Here is a 21,048-nt window from a genome sequence, read left to right on the forward strand (position 1 = left end):
GTTTACACTAAAGAGAAATACTTCAGTAACTCATAGAGACTCTGGGTAACTGAAGCTGTCACAAAATCAAACTCCAATATAGGTGACACTGGGAGAGCTGTAAGACTATGCAAAGTATCCTAACTCTGTGTACATAACACGGTAGAGAGAGTCATATACTGATATCAAAAAGGGAATAAACGCAATTAGAGACAGAGTAAAAGACTAACAAGTTAGAACCTTTAGTTGTCTACTTGTTTCTGGGGAAGAAATTGTTGTATAGTATGTCACAAGCAACAACATTACTCTAGGACATACCTGAAGTCAGCTGTAGCTGCAAAGGATTCCATTTCTGTAATAGAGAAAACACAGAGGAACCCCTCCCCGCTTCGGAAGTAGTTGTCTCTTATTGCAGCGTAGTCCTCCTGCCCAGCTGTATCTAAGATATCGATCTGTACTTCCTCCCCATCTAGCACTACCTTCTTCCGATAGCTGTCTGCTTTGGTAGGCTCATAGTCCTCCACAAACTAGAAAAGATAAAAACACACCAATTTTTTAATTATTACGTTTCATAACTTATTCTGAAATAATTATAAATTCATGTGAAGCTGCCAAAATAGTACAAGACGAGTTCTGTATACCCTTTGCCCAGATTCCTCCAATGGTAAAAACTACATTAATTTTAATTTTAGACAATTTGTTGGTTTCCTCATTTGCAAACAGAGAGGGCTGAATTATTATCTCTAGGCTGTTTACAGCTTGAAAACAGCTTTTCTTCCTTAAAACACAATACCCGCAAAAACTATCACACATATATTTTACCAAATTTATAACAGTCTTTTTTCTATGTAACTCTAAATATAAATTTTCACGCTAGAATTGTGGAAATAACTTAAAAGTCAATATTTTGGTAAGCACTGAAAGTATCATTAAATCCTTTCTTTTTCTAAAATGAACTAAGTCAATAAAGTGATTTACACTACTCAACAGAAAATCAAATCTTAAACTTTATGAGACTTCTTCCCAAACTTTTGATTTTTTAAAGTACAATTTAACAGCTTTACATTCCCACTCCTATCGTCAGCCCCATAAATCTCACTTTAATATACCTTGATAAACGAGTAGGTAGATAGGTAGGCAGGTAGATGATAAGTATGTGTATATGTACGCAGACAAGGCCTTACTATGTTGCCCAGGCTGGTCTTGAACTCCTGGGCTCAAATAATCCTACTGCCTCTGTCTCCCAAAGTGTTGGGATCACAGGTGTGAGCCACCATGCCCGGCCTATCTTTTGATATCATTGTTAGCATGTATTCATTTACACACAGACATTTGTGAGTTTTTTATTAGCTCCTATAAATATTTACATTATCTGATATATTCTTATTTATTTGCTATGACTGTATCCTGTCATTAGAATTTAACCCCTCAGAGCAGGGACCTTGCATATGCTATTCATCATTGTATCTCTAAAGCCTATAACAGTGCCTGGTACATGGTAGATACTCAATAAATAATTATTTAAAAAATGGACACAGTGTATTTGTAACTGTAAAAGTTAAATAACATTCCACCACATTTACATGCTATTAATGTGCTTAGTCATTCATTAAAAGTTAGGCATGTGGGCTGGGTGTGGTGGCTCATGCCTGTAATGCCAGCAGTTAGGGAGGCTGAGGTGAGTGGATCACTCGAGCCCAGGAGTTCAAGATCAGACTGGGACACATGGCAAAAAACCCCGTGATATGGTTTGGCTCTGTGTCCCCACCCAAATCTCATGTTGAACTGTAATTCCCAATGTTGTGGGAGGGATGAGGTGGGAGGTGACTGGATCATGGGGGCAGATTTCCCTCATGCTGTTCTCAAGATCGTGAGTTCTCACGAGATCTGATGGTTTTTAAAGTGTGTGGCACCTCCTCCCTTGCTCGCGTGTGCTCACTCACACACTCTCTCTCTCTCTCTCCCCTGCCCCAACATGTGAGGATGTACTTGCTTTCCCTTCACCCTCTGCCACAACTGTAGGTCTCCTGAAGCCTCCTAGTCATGCTTCCTGTTAAGCCTGTGGAACTGTGAGTCAATTAAATCTCTTTTCTTCATAAATTACCCCAGTGTCAGGTAGTTCTTTATAGTAGTGTGAGAACAGACGGATACACCCCGTCTCTACAAAAATATACAACAATTAGCTGGGCATAGTGGCATGTGCCTATAGTCTCAGCTACTTGGAAGGCTGAAATGGGAGGATCGCTTGAGCCTGGGAGGTGGAGGTTGCAGTGAGCTGAGACTGCATCACTGCCAGGGCAACAGAGCAAGACGTTACCTTAAAAAAAAAAAAAAAAAGTTAGGCATGTGAATATTCTGACTTTGGCTTCCTTACTGTCAAAAGGAGACTGATTTAAGGATTAGTCTGAGAGAAGATTAGCTCTTAAATAAACAGTATGAAAAAAAGAATTGAATGAATAAATCAGTAATTTCATGTAAAGTACCATGTTAATCCACTCTCCACAAACTTTTTTTTTTTTTTAGAGACGGGGTCTTGCTCTGTTGTGTAGGCTGGAATGCAGTAGCACAGTTATCGCTCACTGTGACCTCCAATGCAAATGATCCTCCTGCCTCAGCCTCCTAAGTAACTAGGAAAACAGGCACGCAGCACCACGCCCAGCTAATTTTTTAATTTTTTCATAGAGACAGGGTCTCACTTTGTTGCCAGCTGGTTCAAGCTCCTAGCCTCAAGTGATTCTCCAGCCTATGCCTTCCCTAAACTTTTTAATTCGTTCACTAACAAGCATGGCAACTGACAGATTTAAGGGTTTTATGTATGTGTGTAAAAAGAATGGTGAGACACAGGCAACAGAAAAAGACATGGGGGGTTGGGTGCACTGGCTCATACCTGTAATCCCAGCTTTGGGAGCCCAAGGTGGGAGGATCGCCCTGGGCAACAGAGTGAGACCGTGGTCTCTATTAAAAAAAAATAAAAGGTAAAAAAAAACATAAAGACATGGGGTGGGAAAAATCTGTAGGGATATTTTTAGTCAAAAGACTAGGTTTAACACTTTGTTGCTTATCACAGATCACTTTTCTTGGGTAAGTTGGGTAACTCTCTGAGGTTCTGTTTTCACATCTGTAAAATGGGGATATCACCATCAACCACACAAGATTGTTACGAGGACTAAGTTCTCTGCAACCATAAAACCTGGCTTTTATTGGGAGAAAACAGAAGTGAGGATAAATGCTTACATTGGATTACCAACTCTTAAATCATTAAGACTTGATAACATTCCTGCAGGGGAAGACTACATTGCTATATATAGGCTACACCTTAACTCAGGGATGATGAAGTCTGATATGAATACATGCATACAAATCTGTAACCTGTGTAGTAATTATAAATTTTAGTGACTTGGCCTGCTTAATGATTAATGTAGTGCCATGCCAAACACACAATAAACGACTTTTTCATCAAGTTTATTAAAAGATTTTTTCTTTTTTTTTTTTTTTGAGATGGAGTCTTGCTCTGTCGCCCAGGCTGGAGTGCAGTGGCGCGATCTCGGCTCACTGCAAGCTCCACCTCCCAGGTTCATACCATTCTCCTGCCTCAGCCTCCCGAGTAGCTGGGACTACAGGCACCCACCACCATGCCCAGTTAATTTTTTGTATTTTTAGTATAGACGGGGTTTCACTGTGCTAGCGAGGATGGTCTCGATCTCCTAACCTTGTGATCTGCCCGTCTCGGCCTCCCAAAGTGCTGGGATTAGGCGTGAGCCACCATGCCCAGCCTAAAAGATATTTTATATATGTTAACCTCAAGTCTCTATTAAGTATTATACACACCACTCCTATTAATTAAAGGTAGGAATCTCCAATAAAACCTAAAAACAAAAAAGCTAAAGTTAGATTACTAAAAAAAGCGTACTGTTTTTAGTTTAGCTTTGTTTTTAAAGCATGAGGTTTTTAAGGACCGTAAGTTCCTGATTTGTAAAATCAAGTTATGTACAGATGGCTCTAAACACAAAAATGAAAAAAAAATTATTAGTAATTTCAAGGATTCAAAGAATCCATACAAAATAGCACCAAAACTAAGCTAGGGAAATACTCTCTGAAAGGCTAAACTTTGATCCATTATAAAATTAGCACTTACCTCATCGTACATGAACTGTAGAGTCAGAGCTGACTTGCCCACACCACCACTGCCCACCATGATGACTTTGTGTAAGGCCAAAGAATTCTGACCCTTGGGCTTATTTGCGGCCATCTTGTGTCTCAGTTTTCACCAAAGGATTAAGAAGAATCTAAGAAGAATGAAAGAATAAGTAATGCTCAGTACATTCTTCTTTAGAATTCCAGTGTAAGAAAGAGATATGCCCTTAGAGTTCAATATACTAGTTTTCAATCTGTAGTGATTTTAAACAGATGGCAAATGAAGTATGCTGACTTAGGGAAAGAACCATGAACCATTTATCAGAGAATACCACTGCAATAAAACAAGCCTATGACTCAAGGGCATTTCTCTTAAAATAGTTGGGTTTCAGTAATGAGCTATGATCAAAAGTGAAAATTTCCCAGTACAACTGCATGCTGACAATAATGGGGTATCAGCTGCACTGCAATATGTCCACACAGATATGAAAGCAGGCTAAAGGATCTCTTTGTTTTCACACTAATTTATATTGGCAATAATTAAAGAGATGTTTCTTCCTTTTTTTTTTTTTTTTTTTTTTTTGAGACGGAGTCTCGCTTTGTCGCCCAGGCTGGACTGCAGTGGCATGACCTCAGCTTACTGCAGCCTCCACCTCCCAGGTTCAAGCGATTCTTGTGCCTCAGCCTCCTGAGTAGCTGGGACTACAAGCACACACCACCATGCTTGGCTAGCTTTTGCATTTTTAGTAGAGACAGAGTTTCACCATGTTGGCCAGGCTGGTCTCAAACTCCTGGCCTCCAATGATCCACCTGCCCTGGCCTCCCAAAGTGCTGGGATTACAGGTGTGAGCCACCGCGCCCCCAACCAAGATGTTTCTCTTGAGTAAGAAACAAGTGACCAAAAAGACTGCTAATGTGTTTACTACATCATGCCTCACATTAAGGACCTCACTGAAATGCTTACTTACTGCTATTTTATAGAAGACACCCCATCCCAACAACTTGGTAGTAGAATTATAAACAGAATTCAACACTGTATACCCCAACTAACAGATTACTGGAACATATGTTTCTTGGGATGGCTGGCCAATCTAACTTAAATGCTTCACTTTTCTCAGAGCATTCACTATTTAATACATTTTTACACTCAGTGTGGAGAGGCCAGGTTCTTACAGAAGTTGTAGTGACTTTTGGCCATGCTGACTTGGCCTTAGACAAAATCCTGTGAGGCCACAACAAACACTCCGAACATGTGTGGAGATCCAAGCAAAGAGACTTTTTGTTATTGGGAGTTGAGGGGGTTGCACCCCTTGTCCTCAGCAACTCTTTGACTTGTTTCGGACACAAACAGCTTTCTAAGTTGCAGCTCCCAGAACCACGCCCCGTCCTGTTTACCTCTCTATCTTGGGCCAATCTTTCCTAGCTCAGCTGCATCAGACCCACAATGGTCTCCTTCTGTTCTTCACTCTTCTATGCCTCTTGGCCTTTGCCATGCAGCTTCCTCTGTCTGGCATATTCTTATTCCATCTGGCTAACTCCTCTTGGTTTTTGGGTCTCAGCCTTACCTGAAACTCTCAACCTAAATTAGGTTCTCCTCTGCTCTGTGCTCTCAGATAGCATCTGATACTTTTCCTTCATAACCCTTATCACAAGTTGAAATTGCCTGAATATGTACTAGGTTGGCGCCAAAGTAATTGCAGTTTTGGCCATTACTTTCTTTTTTTAATTTTTATTTATTTTATTATACTTTAAGTTTTAGGGTACATGTGCACAATGTGCAGGTTAGTTACATATGTATACATGTGCCATGTACACATGCTGGTGTGCTGCACCCATTAACTCGTCATTTAGCATTAGGTATATCTCCTAAAGCTATCCCTCCCCCCTACCCCCACCCCATTGGCCATTACGTTCAATGGCAAAACCGCAATTACTTTTGCACCAACATAATAGTATAAGTATTCCTCTAGTACATCAGAAACAGTGAGTTCAGGGCCATGTTCATTTGGGTTAATAGTCTGCTTAATGTAACTAACATGGCTGGCAAAATCAGCCATTTAGTGCAAAAGTGTTGAATGAATGAATGAATGAATATACAAATGTTTGCAGTCTGACTTAACCCTGAGAAATGCTTTAAGCCAAGCTTGTCCAACCTGTGGCCCGTGGGCCACATGCGGCCCTTTGAATGCCCAACACAAATTTGTAAACTTTCTTAAAACATTATGCGACTTTTTTTTTTTTTTTTTTTTTCAGCTCATCAGCTATCGTTAGTGTATTTTATGTCTGGCCCAAGACAATTCTTCTTCCAATGTGGCCCGGGGAGCCAAAAGATTGGACACCCCTGCTTTTAGGTTGTACTGGTGTAAAGTAGCTCCTGCTACTAGAGGTTCAATCACAAACGGGCCAGGACAATCTGCCATGGGTCTGTGCCTCACATACTGGCTGTACAGGGCACCCAAGAACTGGGCGCGGCTTCAGGTCCCACCCATAAATCATTCCCATATGCCTGCTTGCCCAATATATAAAAGTATTAAGAAAAATCCCCCATAATCCTACTGTCCATTTAGCAATATGAACAGGCTAACATACCTCCTTGGAGACTGCTTTCAATCTACATTTAACATAACTGAGATCACATATACATAAATGCATTTTTTTCATCCTGTTCTTATCATTCTATCAAAAGCATTTTAGCAGAAGCAGTTTGAACCGTTAAGCATATGGCAAAAAATTTACACTTACAGGCTAAGAGTTCAATTTAACTCAACAAACACGAATTCAGCCACTCTTTTACTCGGGTATGGAGAACATGACCATTAGATTGTGAGTGCTTATCACTGCTCAAAAACAGTGAAAATTACAGTATACTGCAGGTAACTAAAAGTCTGAAAGATACCAAGTCTAAGCCAGTTTATGAAGCATGCTGTTGCTGGTGTTCCTAAATACATCAGGAAGTGACTTCTTTATTATGATCATTACTTGCTGGCAGTTATAATCATGTCACAGCTAATATATCTACTGTTTTATTTTTAAAACAGTACATATCACACGAGCTCAGGGCATTACCATATCAATTAATACTCTAAGAGTTGTGTGTGTGTGTGTGTGTGCGTGTTCAAAAGAAAACAGCAGTCACTACAACTAGGTTAAAACACTTTTCCTTCTAGAACAATTTAAAATACAATCTGTGACTCAGAAACAGAAAAGACAGAGATTTCCAAGGATGTTTTTCCAAAGTGCAAACATTTCCTAATAACTATGAGCTGCACATTCCAGACTATTATTAAGAGGCTATCCAGGAAAAGAAGCTCCTGCCAAGGAAAAACTACTCGACCCCCATTTTAAAAGACTTGGCACTCCACCACTTAATTCCCAAGCCCTGGTCTAGTTATTGTTTTGAATGATAAACAAGCCATAGCCCCTGCCTATGTGGAACTTAAGACAAACACACACACAAATTACACAAATAAGCAAATACCATTAGTGCTAAGTGCAATGAAAAAAAATAAGGCAGCAATGGGGGGAGGAGCTACTTTAACCAGATGGTCAAGGATGACTCTGAAGAGGTGGCATTTGAGCTGAGACCTGAATGTTTTGAAGAAACCAGTCAGCTCTGAGGGGAGGGAGTTCCAGACACAGGGAATAACAAGTACAAAGAACTTAGAAGGGGGTGGGAGTGGGGAGCATGTTCTAGGAAGCAGAAGAAGGCCAGAGAAGATGAAGCCTAGTGTCAGTCTGTTTCCTGTTGCTATAACGGAGTATCTGAGACTGGGTAATTTATTTTTTAAAAAGAAATTTATTTCTTACAGTTCTGAAGGCTGGGAATCCCAAGAGCATGGTGGCAGCAACTACATGGCTTCTGGTGGAAGGCATCACATGGCAAGTGGGCAAGTTTGCTGCCTCTTACAAAGCCACCAGTCTCATCATGGGAGCCCTACCCTGATGATCTTATCTAATCCTAATTACTTCCCAAAGCCCCACTGCCAATCAACATACGAATTTGGGGATTAAATTTCTAACACATGGCCAGGTGCAGTGGCTCATGCCTGTAATCCCAGCACTTTGGGAGGCCGAGGCGGGCGGATCACTTCAGGTCAGGAGACCAGCCTGGACAACATGGTGAAACCCCACATCTACTAAAAATACAAAAAAAATTAGTGGAGTGTGGTGGCAGGTGCCTGTAATCCCAGCTACAAGGGAGGCTGAGGCAGGAGAATCGCTTGAACTCAGGAGGCGGAGGTGGCAGTGAGCCAAGATCATACCACTGCACTCCAGCTTGGGCAACAAAGTAAGACTCCGTCTCAGAAAAAAAAATTGCCAACACATGAAATTTGCAGGACACATTTAAACCACAGCACTTAGTGAATGACTGGAGAGTAAGAGGAGGTAAAATTGACAGGTAGGCAGAGGCCAAATCACAAAAAGCCTTGAAGGCCCCGGCAGTGTTTGGATTTTACTACAACTGCAATGGGAAGCCTCTGGAGTTTTTAAGAAGGATAGTGGTAAAATTTGTGTTTTTAAAAAGATTACCCTGGTTGGTGTGTAGAGAATGGACAGTGGAAGTGGCAAGAGTTGAAAGTACAGGAGGCTATCCCAGTAATCCATGCAAGAGAGGACAGAGGCTTGGGGCACAGCAGCAGCAGCAGCAGCAGTAATGGTATTACTAGTTCCCGTATTAACTACTAATATCACCTATACTGGGGACAACCAGCATTTACTGACCACTCACTAAGTGCAAGGCACTGTTCTGAGCACTCTGCACATACTAATTCAGCTGAGTACTACATTTCAGATATTTACAATCCTAGGCGGTATGTACTATTTTAACTTCATTTAACAGATGAGGAATCTGGGTCACAGATGTCGACTTGCTCAAGACTGAGCCAGAATTCAAACTGAGGGAGCCTGCTCTCCTAACCACTATGTTATTTGGGATACATTTTGAAGAAACAGTTGATAGGACTTCCTGATTGACTGGATGGGAGAAAACAAGACTAACCTTTAAGTTTTTTGTCCCAAATATCTGAATGTTAGGCATCTATACCTAAGATGGAGAAGGACCAAGAAGGAATAGGTCTGGGAAAGAAATCCCAAGCTCTGCTTGCACATTAGACATTTCAACTAGAGTTGAACAAGAAAAACTGAATGTTTTAGTCTAGAGTTCAGGGATGAGGGTAGAGATGGAAAAAAAAATTGCATGTCAGTTTACAGATGATATTTGAAGTCACAAAACGGAATGAGCTTTCTTAGGGACAAGACGAAGATAGATACGAGAAAGTGGCAAAGGAGAGAGCCTTGAAACAACTCAACAGGCTAGTTCAGCAGGAGATCTAGTAATCGCACAGTCACTGAGCCTGGCTGACTTAAATCCCACTGACTGACTGAGGTGAGATACGATGAGAGACCAAAAAAAGAGCTAATTCTGTGCAAGATGGAGGTTGTTGTTAATTTTGGGAAGAGTCATTTCACCAATTGAGGTAAGAATGGGGTGGGTAGTGCATGCGAGTAATCCCAGCTACTTGGGGGGCAGAGGCATGAGAATCGCTTGAACCCGGGAGGTGGAAGCTCCAGTGAGCCAAGATCCAAGATTGCACCATTGCACTCCAGCCTGGGCTAGAGAGTAACACTCTGTCTCAAAAAAAAAAAAAAAAAAAAAAAGGAATAGGGTGGGTTTGGGTTGAGGAGAAACAGAAGGTACAGAATTGGATTTTTACTCTCAAGATGAATGGAGAAATGCAATCATAATGGGAAGGTGTTGTTAGGAAAAGGGCTTTTTGTTTGGCTGCTTTTTAAATATTATTAAGGGATGTTTGCATGACAATCATCCAAGAGAGGCATAAATTAATGATCTAGAAGACAGAGTGAACTCTAGGAGCAAAGTTCTGGAGTGAACCAGAAGAATTAGGACCTGGAACATAACAGGAGCAGGGACATCTCTTCCTTTGTAATGGGAGGTAAGACAATGCAAAGAATAGGGGTGTAGGTGCCAGCTGCAGGTAGATTTATTTCTTTGACTGTATCTAAATTTCTTCAATGAAATATAACCACAGATAATTTTGCGAGGGATTCGGAATTCAAAAGCAAGCCTGTCTAGATAGATCAATAGAACAGAATATACAAAACCAGATTCAAATACATACTGTAGTGTAGTGTGTAATAAATGGTGGCACTTCAAATGGGGGTCAGGGAAGATGGAGAATAATTCAACAGGTAGTGTTTGGACAACTGTCGAGCCAACTGGAAAAAAATAAAAGTTGGATCTATTCTCTTCATACCAATATAAAGCCTAAGTAGATCAAAGATTTAAGTGACAAAATGAAATCACAAAGGCACAAGGAAAAAAATATGAAAGAATTGATCATCTTTAATCTTTTTTTTTTTTTTTTTTTTGAGACAGTCTCGCTCTGTCACCCAGGCTACAGTGCAGTAGCGCACTCTCGGCTCACTGCAAACTCTGCCTCCTGGGTTCATGTGATTCTCCTGCCTTAGCCTTCCGAGCAGCTGGGATTACAGGCATGAACCACCATGCTCAGCTAGTATACATATATATATATATTTTTTTTTTTTTTTTTTGAGACAGAGTCTCACTCTTGTTTCCCAGGCTGGAGTGCAATGGTGCGATCTCGGCTCACTGCAACCTCCGCCTCACCAACCCCAGGTTCAAGCAATTCTCTTGCCTCAGCCTCCCGAGTAGCTGGGACTACAGGTGCACGCCACCACACCTGGCTAATTTTGTATTTTTAGTAGAGATGGGGTTTCTCCATGTTGGTCAGGCTGGTCTCAAACTCCCGACCTCAGGTGATTCGCCTGCCTTGGTCTCCCAAAGTGTTGGGACTACAGGAGTGAGCCACGGCGCCCAGCCTGTTTCATAACCTTAGAATGGGGAAGGTCTAAAGTATTACATAAAACCCGTCATAAGTTTGAAAAATTTTACTACTGAAAAAAATTTCTGGCCAGGCGCGGTGGCTCACGCCTGTAATTCCAGCACTTTGGGAGGGTGATCATGAGGTCAGGAGTTTGAGACCAGTCTGGCCAACATACTGAAGCCCCATCTCTACTAAAAATATAAAAATTAGCCAGGCATGGTGGTGCACGGCTGTAGTCCCAGCTACTCAGGAGGCTGAGGCAGGAAACTCACTTGAAACCGGGAGGCAGAGGTTGCAGTGAGCCGAGATTGCGCCACTGCACTCCAGCCTGGGCAACAGAGAGTCCGTCTCAAAAAAAAAAAAAAAAAAAAAAAATTCTGCACGGCAAAATCTTCTAGAAGCAAAGTAAAAAGATAAAACTGTGGAAAACATTCGCAATTCATTTTACAGATAAGAGATGATTTCTCTATATAAAAAGCCATACCGCACTTCTCACTACTGCACTTGACTAGTCTTTAAAATAGTTACTATAAATAAAAAACTGTAGGAAATTGGGCAAAAAATATGAATAGTCACGGAAAAGGATATACAAATGACTCAGTATACTTGACCTCACTGATAAGATAAATACAAATAAAGCTATATTGGGATAACGTTTTATCCATCAAACTGATAACCGTATGCTTGCAAGGGCTAGCAAACCAGAGCCCCCTTGACTTGTTTTCGTACGGCCTGTAAGTTAAGAATGGTTTTTGTTTTTGAAGGGTTGTAATTAAAATCAAACCAAACCAAGAAGAATATGTAACAGGGAATGTGGCTTGCAAGCCTAAAATATTTTCTGTCGGCCCTTTACAGAAAATTTTTGTCTATCCATGGTGTAGAGAAATAGGCATATTCAATGATTGCTGGTGGAACTGTAAATCTGATACATGGAATAATATGTAACCACAAAAAATGAGGAAGCTCTTTATGCACTGAAATAGAAGGAACTCCAACACAGAGTTAAAGTGAAAAAAAAAAGAAGATACAGAACAACATATCCCATATGCTATGTGTTGCCTAAAAACATTAAAACAAAAAAGGAACATTCAGGATTTGCCTGTTCATATATTTGGAAGGATATTTTTTTAAAATGGTAACACAAGGTTGTCTATGAAAATGGAAACTAAGTCACTACAGAGGTGAGAGAGTATACCATTTTGTACATTTGATTTTTGTATCATGTAAATGTATACTTTATTTTAAAAATATAATTAAAACTAGTCATAAAATAAATCAACAAAGCCCATTTATTGTACTTGGCAAAACTGCAATTAACTATGTTCTTGGTACCTTATATAAACTAGAAATTGGAGGTATGAGCTTGAATTTTAATTAAAATACAACTTATCCACATGTACATGCCTTCGTATTTTTCCCCTTCAAAGGAACAGGGGTCCTTGAATTCCAAATTGTGTGACTTATTTGGCTCCTCAATTATTTTCTGTCTCTTACCGTTCAACTTTTTAAAGTGATGTCCTAGAATAATACTATAGAACCTATTTGGGGTGATGGGTGGGCTTCAAGTTTTCAAGCTCACTTCAAGCTCTGCTTCATCCAGAAACTAGACAACTACACCATGCTCATATGAGCTACTTATTTCCTTTCTTCTTTCCTCCATTTTTCCTTCTCTCCAAAAATATACCGAGGGCCTACCTTACTACGTAAGGCACTGTGCTAGGTGCTGAGGCTATGGAATCCTGCCCTTGTATGTTTAGTTAACAGGTCCCACAATGTATTAGTTTCCTGTTTCTGCTGCAGCAAATTACCACAAAATTAGTGGCTTAAAACAATACACATTTATTCTGTTACAGTACTGGATGCCAGAAGCCCAAAATGAATCTTAAAGGGCTAAAAAGAGGATGCCAACAGGGTTGGTTCCTTGAGGGGGCTTCAGGGGAGAATGTGCTCCTTGCCTCTTTCACTTCTAGAGCCTGGGGCATCCCTTGGCCCCTGGCCGCATCACAGAAGCACCACTCTGCTTCTGTGGCCATACTACCTTCTCCTCTACTTTAGCCAAACTCAAACCTCCCTCTACTTCCCTTTTATGACACTGGTGATTCATTTGGCCCACCCAGATGATCCAGAATAATCTCCTCACCTCAAAATCCTTAATTATGCTGGCAGAATTCCTTTTTGCCACATAGAGCAACATTCACAGGTTCTAGGAGTTAGGACATGGATATTTTGTGGGGCCATTACTCAGCCTACTGCTTACCACACACAGGAAAGTGGGTCAAGGAGCTTCGGACCACAAATCTCCAATCCAGACTCTAAACTCTCTATTTTAAACTTTAAAAATTATTCCAAAAACAATCAACCCAGTTTTTTCAATACTTATTAAGGAATACTCTACCAAGTAAGGTGTCAAATACCCCATGACTGCCAAAACAAAAACCCCAATGATCTTTGTATGTCCAGAATTCATTATTATATTCTTTAGATTTTCGATAGAGAAGCTCATTACAGGATAAGCATAGCTAATCCAAAAATCTAAAATGTGAAATGCTCCCAAATCCAACATTTTTTAGTGATGATATGACCCTTAAAGGAAATGCTCATAGGAGCATTTGGGATTTTTGGATTAGGGATGCTGAACCGGTAAGTATAATGCAAATATTCTGAAAGCTGAAGAAAATCCAAAATCCCAAACACTTCTGATCCCAGGCATTTCAGATAAAGGATACACAACCTGTTTTAGGCTTCAGTGTAATAAAAATATTGGCTGGTAAAAGTTGTGAGAGTCCTTTTTAATAAACTGATTCAAGGAAGCATTTCCCTTGCATCTGATCTGAACGGTGCATTAAAGACTTATGATCGGCTGGGTACAGTGGCTCATGCCTGTAATCCCAGCACTTTGGGAGGCCGAGGCGGGCAGATCACGAGGTTAGGAGACGAGACCATCCTGGCTAACATGGTGAAACCCCGTATCTACTAAAAATACAAAAAATTAGCCCGGCATGGTGGTGGGCGCCTGTAGTCCCAGCTACTCGGGAGGCTGAGGCAGGAGAATGGCGTGAACCCAGGAGGCGGAGCTTGCCGTGAGCCTAGATCAGGCCACTGCATTCCAGCCTGGGTGACAGAGTGAGACTGCATCAAAAAAATAAAAAGACTTATGATCATTAAAGTTCTGCCCCTATCAAATCATTAAAAATCACAAGTAGGTAAAGGCCGTCTTAGTGAATGGAAAATATTTCATATAAACAACTCACACATGATACTCCCTATCTGCATTAAGAATATTTGCTCAATTAAAAAAACACAGGTAATATAAAATGAACAATTTCAGAAGAGGTAGAATATACATGACGAAGAAAAGGAGATACACAGTGTTTTTGTTTTTTTTTTTTAATTTCCCGGACATGGTCTCACTCTGTTGCCCAGGCTAGAGTGTAGAATGTAATGGTACCATCACAGCTCACTGCAGACTTGACCTGCTGGGCTTAAGTGATCCTCCCACCTCAGCCACCTGAGTAACTAGGACTACAGGCATGCAACCACCCTCAGCTAATTTTTAAAATATTTTGTAGAGACAGGGTCCGTGTTGCCCAGGCTGGTCTTGAACGCCTGGGCTCAAGTGATCCTCCTGCCTAGGCCTCCATGTTAGGATTACGGGCTGAGCCACTGTGCCAGGCCCACAAGTATATTTTCCTAACTGACTGAAGAACAAGTATCATCAATACAGGTTGAGCATCTCTAACCTGAAGATCGGACACGCTCCAAAATCTGAAACTTTTTGAGCACTGACATGATGCCACAAGTAGAAAATTCTACACCTGACCTCATGTGACCTCATGTGGGTTGCAGTCAAAACGCAAGTGCACAATACAGTTTATTCAGCATCCCCAAGACCCTGCTAGCTCTCTTCAGCTGCAATGTATCTTTTCTGCACATGCCCAGATTCTCTCATGCAAGCATTCCCACAAAGAGTAGCAAAATGGTTCCACGTATACAAACTTTGTTTCAGACATATAATTATTAAAAACTGGCTCACGCCTGTAATCCCAGCAGTTTGGGAGGCCAAGGCAGCCAGAGCACTTGAGGTAAGGAGTTCAAGACCAGCCTGGCCAAAATGGTGAAACCCCGTCTCTACTGAAAATACAACAAAATTAGCAGGGTGTGGTAGCATGTGCCTGTAATCCCAGCTATGCAGGAGGCTGAAGCAGGAGAATTGCTTGAACCCAGGAGGTGGAGGTTGCAGTGAGCTGAGATCATGCCATTGTACTCCAGTCTGGGCAACAGAGGGAGACTTTGACTCAAAAAAAAAAAAAAAAAAAAAAGCATAAAATTACCTTCAGGCTGCTATATGTATAAAGTGTATATAAAACATAAATGCATTTCATGTTTAGACTTGGGTCCCATCCCCCAAGATATCTCAATATGCATTTGCAAATATTCCAAAATCCAAAAAAATCTTGAAACACTTCTGGTCCCAAGCACTTAGGATAAAGGATACTCAATCTGTACTATTTAACGTCTCAGAGCACAGGGAAAGCTTCCAAATTCTTTTTAGCAAGCTAGCCTAACAGTGATGCAAAGTACTGACAAAAATAGAATAAAGACAAAATAGAGTGATTGGACTACCACATGAATATGGGGCAAAAAATTCTAAGTAAAAAATGTTAACAGATAGAATCTAGCATATTAAAAGAATAAACCAAAGTGACCAGGAGTGATTCAAACCAGATACAACAATGGCTTAGTAAGTCATAATTTCTGATATTAATAGATGAAAAAAATCATATGAGTATCTCTACAGGTTCTAGAATAATATTTGATAAAATTGTTCATAAAAAAAGCAGAAATAGATTATTGTTCACTTAATCACTCGGAAACTGTCTTAAAACCCAAATCAGGCCCAGTGCAGCGGCTCTAATCTGTAATCCCAGTGCTTTAGGAGGCTAAGGCAGGAGGATGGTTTGAGCCCAGGAGTTTGAGGTTACAGTGAGATATGATTTTGCCACTGCATTACAGCCTGGGCTACAGAGTAAGACCCCTCCCCGCTTTTTTTTTTTTTTTTTTTTTTTTTTTTACAGTGCATGCCTGTAGTCCCAGGTAATTACTTGCAGGCTAACTTTCTTTGTTGAATTTTTAGTAGAGACGAAGTCTCACTATGTTGCCTGGGCTGGTCTTGAACTGCTGAGCTCACGCAATCCACCTGCCTTGGCCTCCCAAAGTGCTGGGATTATAAATTTGAGCCACTGGGTCTGGCCAACCCTCTTAAGGGAGACCCTGTCTCTTAAAAATCATTTTTAATGACAAAATAAAAGCACTTCCATTAACTTCAGGAGTAAGATAAGGGTGGCTTCTAGCATCACTCTTACTTGGCACTGTTCTGGAAGTGGTACCATATTAGAAAAGGAAAGAAAGAGGCAAATGATCATTATTAACGGATAATATGATTTCATACCTAGAAAGACCAAAGGAATCAACTGCAAAATTACTACAAATAAGAGATTTCAAAGGGTAAATGGTTATATAAGGAATATAACATATACAATTAAATTTCTTCTCAAATGACAGAATATATAATGAAAGACCCAATTTACAACCTCACTCACAAAGAGTATATAACTAAGAATACAATTACCACTATCTGTGTAAGATACACATGAAGACAGTTTAATAATAATACTTAAGTAACATAAAGGATGACTTGAATAAATGAAGACAACCTGTTCTTGAGACATAAAGAGTGTATTTTGGTAAAGGTACAAAAACTCTGACAGTAAAAAAAGACTATTAATTATGAAAATTAAAAATATCTTCATGATTAAAAAAAACCTAGTAAGTCAAAACACAAAGGACCTGACTCAGAAGTCTTCTGACCTGTCTCCTAAAGTTTTCTTCACCATAAAATTTGTGAAGATAATTTCTCTCTTTTTTTTGAGACAGAGTCTTGCTCTGTGGCCCAGGCTGGAGTGCAGGGGCACGATCTTGGCTCACTGCAACCTGTCTCTCAAGCTCAAGCAATCCTCCCACCTCAGCCTCCTAAGTAGCTGGGATTACAGGCGTGCACCACCACGCTCAGCTAATTTTTGTATTTTTAGTAGAGAAAGTGTTTTGCCATATGTTGAAAACTGACTTGAACTTTTTGAGGGGAGGTTGATTTACATACAATAAAATTCACCCTTTTAAGTGTATGGTTTAATGAGTTTTGATAAATGTATACAGTCATGTAACTACCATGACAATCAAGGTACAGAACATTTCCATTACCCTACAAAGTTTCCTCTTGTCTCTTTGCAGATAATCTTCTCCATCACCCTGGCAGCCACTGATAGGATTTCAGGCCTTACTGTTCTGCCTTTTGGATCATAATGTATGTAGCTTTTTATGCCTGGCTTCTTTCTGTTAGACAAGGCTTTTGAGACACACAAATATTGTTGCATGTATCAGTGCATGTATCTGTTTTTTTTTTTTTTTTTTTACGACTGAATAGTATTCCATTGTCTGGATGTATCATGATTTATGTTGTTTCCATTTTTTAAAATTTTATTAAGTAAAGCTGTCGTAAACTTTTGTGTACAGGTCTACATGTTTTCATTTTTCTTGGGTAAACAACAGGTACAGAACTGGTAGGTTGTATGGTGTGTGATTAAATGTTTTTCAAAGTGGCTGTACCTTTTTGCATTTCCACTAACAATGTATGAGATTTCCAGTTGCTTTCACATCCTGGCACTGTCCTAGGCTTTTAATTTTAGGCAGTCTAGTGAATGTGTAGTGGTATTTCCTTATAGTTTTAATTTGCATTTTCCTAATAACTAATCATGTTGAGCTCTTTTCATGTAGTTACTTGCCATCCATATGACTCTGGTGTTCAAATCTTTTGTCCATTAAAAAAACTTTTGTTTTGTCTTTTAAGTGAGTTTTAAGAGTTCTTTACATATTCTGAGTCAAATCCTTTCCAGAGATGTGTTTTGAAAATATTTTCTTCCAGTTTGTGGCTTATCTTTTCATTTTCTTGACGTATTTTTTGATGAGTATTTTTCTCTATGCTTTTGGTGTCTCAAAAATGTTTGACATTTTAAGTGGCAAAGTAACTACTATGTTTTGAACATTTACAAATAAAGCCTTATTATTTAGTTAATAATTTATTATAAAGAGATGGAAGTCCAGTCAAAAAAATGACATTAGTTATAACTGACATCCTAAATAGTTAAGCCCTCCATTTTAAATATGCCATCAAGCTCGGTAGGAACAACATTCAAAGAAAATCCCTGCGGCATTTTTCTACTTTTGAAACATAACAACTTAGTATTTTCACGTTACTCTAACTGTACTGAATAAGGAGAGCACAAAATAATAATAAAGACTGAACTAAGAAAAGTAATATTCTGTTTTAAGGGCACAGTAGTTGATGGCTTAAAGATGGTTTAACGTTTTACCTTGTCTGCAAAATAAAATTTATTTATAAGACTTGCCAGACATGTTGTCAGACATCAAAGCACAGAATCTTAACATCATGAAGGGTCAAGTTTTATCTCCCTGGGTTTCAGCTTATTTGTAACACTAAGGTTAACATTAATAAAACAGCATATGTAAGATATCTAATATGCATAAATAATTATTCAATAAAGGGTAACAAATATTCAGGCGTCTTTTTAGAAGACCCTAACTTTACATGCCACACATACTCAGTCCACAGTCAGTGCAAAATCATTACCAGTAGCACAAAGGTAAAGCCCTTACCACAGTTAAAACTTATAAAAAATTTCTAAAACACATGAGAAAGTGATGGCTGAGACTTGAAAGACAAAGCATTAGCAAATCAAGTGAACCTTGGGGTGACAGTAAGAAAGAAAGCTATAAAAAGTAAAAGGGCCAAAGACAGAACTTTATAAACCAAGTCTTTAGATTTTTATCCTTAGAGCAATGGAGAACCACCAGGAGTTTTAAAAAAAGGGACTGGGACTCAGAAGGCAGGAGGAACAGGTGGAAGGCCACAGGTCAATGATGACTTGAGTTAGGACTAGGGAGGTGGGACAGATGGATCTAAAAGATATTAAGAAAAAAAGAGTCAAATGAACTAGATTAGTTGTGAGGGGTAAAGGAAAGTGAGAATTTAAGTCAAAACAACAAACTTCCTAGCGTAAGTGGCCATGGGAAGGAAAGGAAAGGGAACAAGCAGCTTCTGTGGGACCAGGTGGGAGGAGGAAGGGAGAGAAGAGTTACTGCAAGGAAATGATGGAAATCAATATTGATCTATTAAAAGATCAAAATATTTAATAAGAAAAATCTGAGAGTAGCTTAAGAATAAGCAGTTTTCTTACCCCAGCCCCAGTGGTTTTGCTACTAGACTATGACCTGAATGTTTTCAGCAATATTGAGAAATAAGTTAATAGGGTAGGACCTGAAAGGTGGAAAAGGAAATAAAAGACTCATAAACCGCTATTTATATTTTAATATTTGTTTTTAAACCCCTATGTTTTCAAAATCAGACATAGTTTAGAAAAGCATTAATAATTAATTGCAAAGATATATGTATGCTTCCACATTCCTATGCTAATTCTGGAAGGATACATCACCTTTTGAATTTTGATCCATGTGAATGTATTACATATTTGGAAATTAAATACACAGATGTTTTTATTTACTGAATTTAACAGCTTACAAAATTGAATAAAGAAATAATGTTCAGCTGAGCATGGTGGCTAACACCTGTAATCCCAGCATTTTAGGAGGCTAAGGTGGGAGGATAACTTGAGACCAGGTGTTTCAGACCAGCCTGGGCAACACAGTGAGACTTTATCTCTATAAAAAATAATAAAAATTACCTGGATGTGGTGGCATACGCCCGTAGTCCTAGCTACTCAGGAGGCTGAGGTGGGAGGACCACTTAAGCTCAGGAATTTGAGGCTGCAATGAGCTAAGATTGCACAACTGTACTTTGGCCTAGGCAAGACAGCAAGACTCTGTCTCTACAAAAATAATAATAATGCAGGCTTAGATGTTTAATAGATCTAATCTTTAAAAGTATAATTTATGTAATTTATACCTGCTTTAGGTTCTATGTATGAGCTACTACAAATTAAGCATATATATAGCCTGGTAGTTTGAGTTTCTGTTACTGATATATTTATGAACTTGATATTGTCTATGAGAGCTTTGTTAATTTTAAAAAATGCAGCCAGAAAAAATAACTGAATTAACCATGCCTGAATGATCCAGTTTAAAAATGAGTAGGGCACTTGCTTAACTGGTTAAGACTTACATCAAACCATGTATTAGAATAGTGACAGAAAGTTTACTAGCAGGCTTTTTTTTTTTTTTTTTTTTTTAAAGACACAGAGTCTCGGTCTATCACCCAGGCTGGAGTGCAGTGGTGCTATTATACCTCACTACAGCCCTGAACTCCCAGGGCTCAAGCAATCCTCCTGCCTCAGCCTCCTGAGTAGTTGGGACTACAGGCACGCCTGGTTAATTTTTTTCTATTTTTTTTTGTACAGACAGGGTCTCACTATGTTGCCCAGGCTGGTCTTGAACTCCTGGCCTCAAGTGAACTTCTCAACTTGGCTTCCCAAAGTGCTGATATTATAGGCATAAGCCACCGTGCCTGGCCCACAAATGAAATATTTTAAAAGAAAAATCGAAGCATAGCCTCTGGTTTACATGAAGACATCTGTTAAATCCCACTCTTTAATACACGTTTCATCAGTAAGTTGGCTCTCTTTGTATAGCTGCTTCTCTGATCTTTTGGTATGCTTCTGGATTTCCTTTTTCTTTTTCCTATGCCTATATTCTGCACCAACATATATTTATTGAGTCAGGTACTATGCTAGGCATTGGGAGAGGGTGGGGAATAGGTTCATAGGTGAGCAAGTCAAGATTCTTGACTTCAAAGATCTTAAAATCAAGTACAGAGATGGAGCAAGAGGGGGAGGGAAAGGATGTATTAAATTCTTATACATCATTTTGCCTTTTGCATTCCTTACCACTTACGTCCCACTTGTATTTTTATTTTATTTATTTATTTATTTAGACAGAATCTCGCTCTGTCGCTAGGCTGGAGTGCAGTGGTGCGATCTCG

General features: G+C 39.5%; 1 protein-coding gene across 5 annotated transcripts in view; it reads right to left on the reverse strand.

Moving 5' to 3' along the window:
• The window catches only part of RALA (RAS like proto-oncogene A), an 87,219-nt gene that overhangs the window by 16,949 nt on the left and 49,222 nt on the right, over nucleotides 1–21,048 (reverse strand). For all 5 annotated transcript variants that reach the window (XM_009242850.4, XM_063725732.1, XM_054560569.2 and 2 more), the window contains 2 exons: nucleotides 4,115–4,265; nucleotides 298–506 (listed from right to left, as the gene is read on the reverse strand). In XM_009242850.4, the coding sequence (XP_009241125.1) occupies nucleotides 298–506; nucleotides 4,115–4,228 (323 nt within the window). In that variant the 5' untranslated portion in view covers nucleotides 4,229–4,265. The remainder of the gene's footprint in view (nucleotides 1–297; nucleotides 507–4,114; nucleotides 4,266–21,048) is intronic.

Source organism: Pongo abelii, chromosome 6 (assembly GCF_028885655.2).
Source record: "Pongo abelii isolate AG06213 chromosome 6, NHGRI_mPonAbe1-v2.0_pri, whole genome shotgun sequence".
NCBI lineage: Eukaryota > Metazoa > Chordata > Mammalia > Primates > Hominidae > Pongo > Pongo abelii.